Source organism: Meles meles, chromosome 2 (assembly GCF_922984935.1).
Source record: "Meles meles chromosome 2, mMelMel3.1 paternal haplotype, whole genome shotgun sequence".
Lineage (NCBI taxonomy): Eukaryota > Metazoa > Chordata > Mammalia > Carnivora > Mustelidae > Meles > Meles meles.
In genome coordinates, this window is record NC_060067.1 from 84,844,711 (window position 1) to 84,846,847 (window position 2,137).

Below are 2,137 nucleotides of genomic sequence, written 5' to 3' on the forward strand. Positions count from 1 at the left end.
AGCCTCACTCATTTTGGCAGAAAAACTTACTCTAGTGTTGGGAAGTCACAAAGATGCCACGGACACTGAGAAAGGCTACGTACGAGGGGATGCACAGTTTCACAAAGCACAGTGATCACAGACCAGAGCGGTGGGGATCATGCTACTGACGAAGAAACTACAAAATCCAAAAGCAGGGAGAGTGGCCTTTCAGGGAGTAACTCTGTACCAGTCATCCATATTTGACCCCAGGTCAACCTGGTGAGTTTCACAGAGCAACTGGCAACTTTGGGGGTAGGGGCTGTCACATAAAAAGGACTTAAAACAAGCAGCTAGAAGAAGGGAATGGTAGGAAACTGCTCCAGGGCTCTCAGGAATCGAAGGCAGTACCGGGGGATGGGTGGACAGATGCACAAGAAACAGCACCAAAGAAGTTTCCTGTTCAGCAGTCAGTTGGCAACAGGGAAGAGGATCCAGGAGGCAGTTGAAGGGAGCAAAGATGGGGTCCTGAAGGCGAGTCTCTGGAGGCTGGATCAGAAGAAAGCCCACACACTGGGCACCAGTGATGAAACACAGCTCTGGACCCCAAACTGGAAGGCTGTGGAGAGGGGTGGGTGTCACTGACTGAGGGTGGTGGGTGGAACAGCCTCACAGTAGCCATCACAGGGCCACAGGGAAATATATGGCCGCTAGGTCAGAGGGCTCCTTCCAGCCTGGATAGGAAGGCACAGTCTCACAGAGGAGGTCCATTGACGCCTGGGTGGTAGAAGGCACAGAGGTCTTCATATCGACAGTGACCCTTTTTGGCAAAGTGTCGGCAAACGGGGCGGTTGGATTTGTCTTCCATAACTTGAGGGCCATCCTTGGGCGGGCAGGTATTTTTGATAAGAGACCAACTTTTGAGCCTTCGAGGATTTCTCTGCTCTTTGTGAAAGCCTCCCCTGGAAGGACTCCCATGGCCTGGTCCAGGAAAAGGAGGTTCAGTATTGGCCCCCCACCAACCACGACCATATGGGCCACATCTGGGGCCTAGGCCTCCCTGAATTGGGCCTCTACCCCGGGGAGGAGGTGGGAGACTCAGGAGTGGTGGAATCATTGGTCCTCTTGATCCTGGAGGACCTCTGTGAAGAGAGTCTGCATTCTTTTCTGTCTGGCTCCTTTCGCTCAACATCGTGTTTGTGAGATTCATCCAGGTTGCCTGTAGCAGGAGTTCGTTCATTTTCATTGCAGTGTAGTATCCCATTGCATGCACACACAACAACTTATTTATCCATTCTACTGATGGTGGACATGTGGGTGGATTCCAGTTTGGGGCTGACTTGGGGTCACCAGGCTTTCCATTGGCCATGGGAGGAGGGCCTAGAAGGCTGGGTGGTCCGATGGGACTCCCATCCTCCTCCTCTCCAGCCTCCTTCCGCTCTGGCAGAGGGGGCTGCTGCAGTGGCGGCGGCTGCTGCTGATTCTGCTTCTTTCGTTTGGGCATCGTGATTGCGGCAATGGCTGCAGCGGGATTTGGAGGGCCTTTTCTTAATATATTTTTAAAGATTTTATTTATTTGACAAAGAGTGAGAGCACAAGTAGGCAGAATATCAGGTAGAAGGAGAAGGAGTAGCAGGCTCTCTGCTGAGCAGGGAGTCTGATGCAGTGTTCTATCCCAGGACCCTGGGATCATGACCTGAGCTGAAGGCAGATTCTTCACTAACTAAACCACCCAGGTGCCCCAGTAATTTATTGTTTAAAGCAAAAGAGATAAAAATGTATTATGGAATTCATAACATCTCTAGAAATAAAATGTAGAAATGTAGAAATAAAAAGAAAAAATGTAGAAATGTAGAAATAAAAAGAAAAGAGGAAGACTATGGAAGCATTGTATTATAAGATTTTTATACTTTTAAATGGAATTTGTTATTTAAACAATTCTAATATTATTTAAATGTAGACTGTGGTAACAAAAAGCGTTATTTTAAAACCTAGAACAACAAACTAAGCACAATAACAAATTGAAGAGGTATAGCTAATTAGCTATAAGTAAAAAATAAAATTTAATCTTGAAGAACGACGAATTTATTTAAAATAAAGCAGGAAAGGAAGAATAGTTAGCAGTAAGACACAGAGAAAACAAATAATGAGATGGTAGATTTTAATCCAACTAGATTAA

General features: G+C 46.6%; 1 protein-coding gene across 1 annotated transcript; it reads right to left on the bottom strand.

Moving 5' to 3' along the window:
• Positions 1-447: 447 nt before the first annotated feature.
• LOC123936682 (proline-rich protein 3-like) lies at positions 448-1,494 on the bottom strand. The gene has a single exon (XM_045997177.1). The coding sequence runs from the start codon at positions 1,460-1,462 to the stop codon at positions 713-715; it is 750 nt and encodes a 249-aa protein (XP_045853133.1). The 5' UTR covers positions 1,463-1,494; the 3' UTR covers positions 448-712.
• Positions 1,495-2,137: the final 643 nt, after the last annotated feature.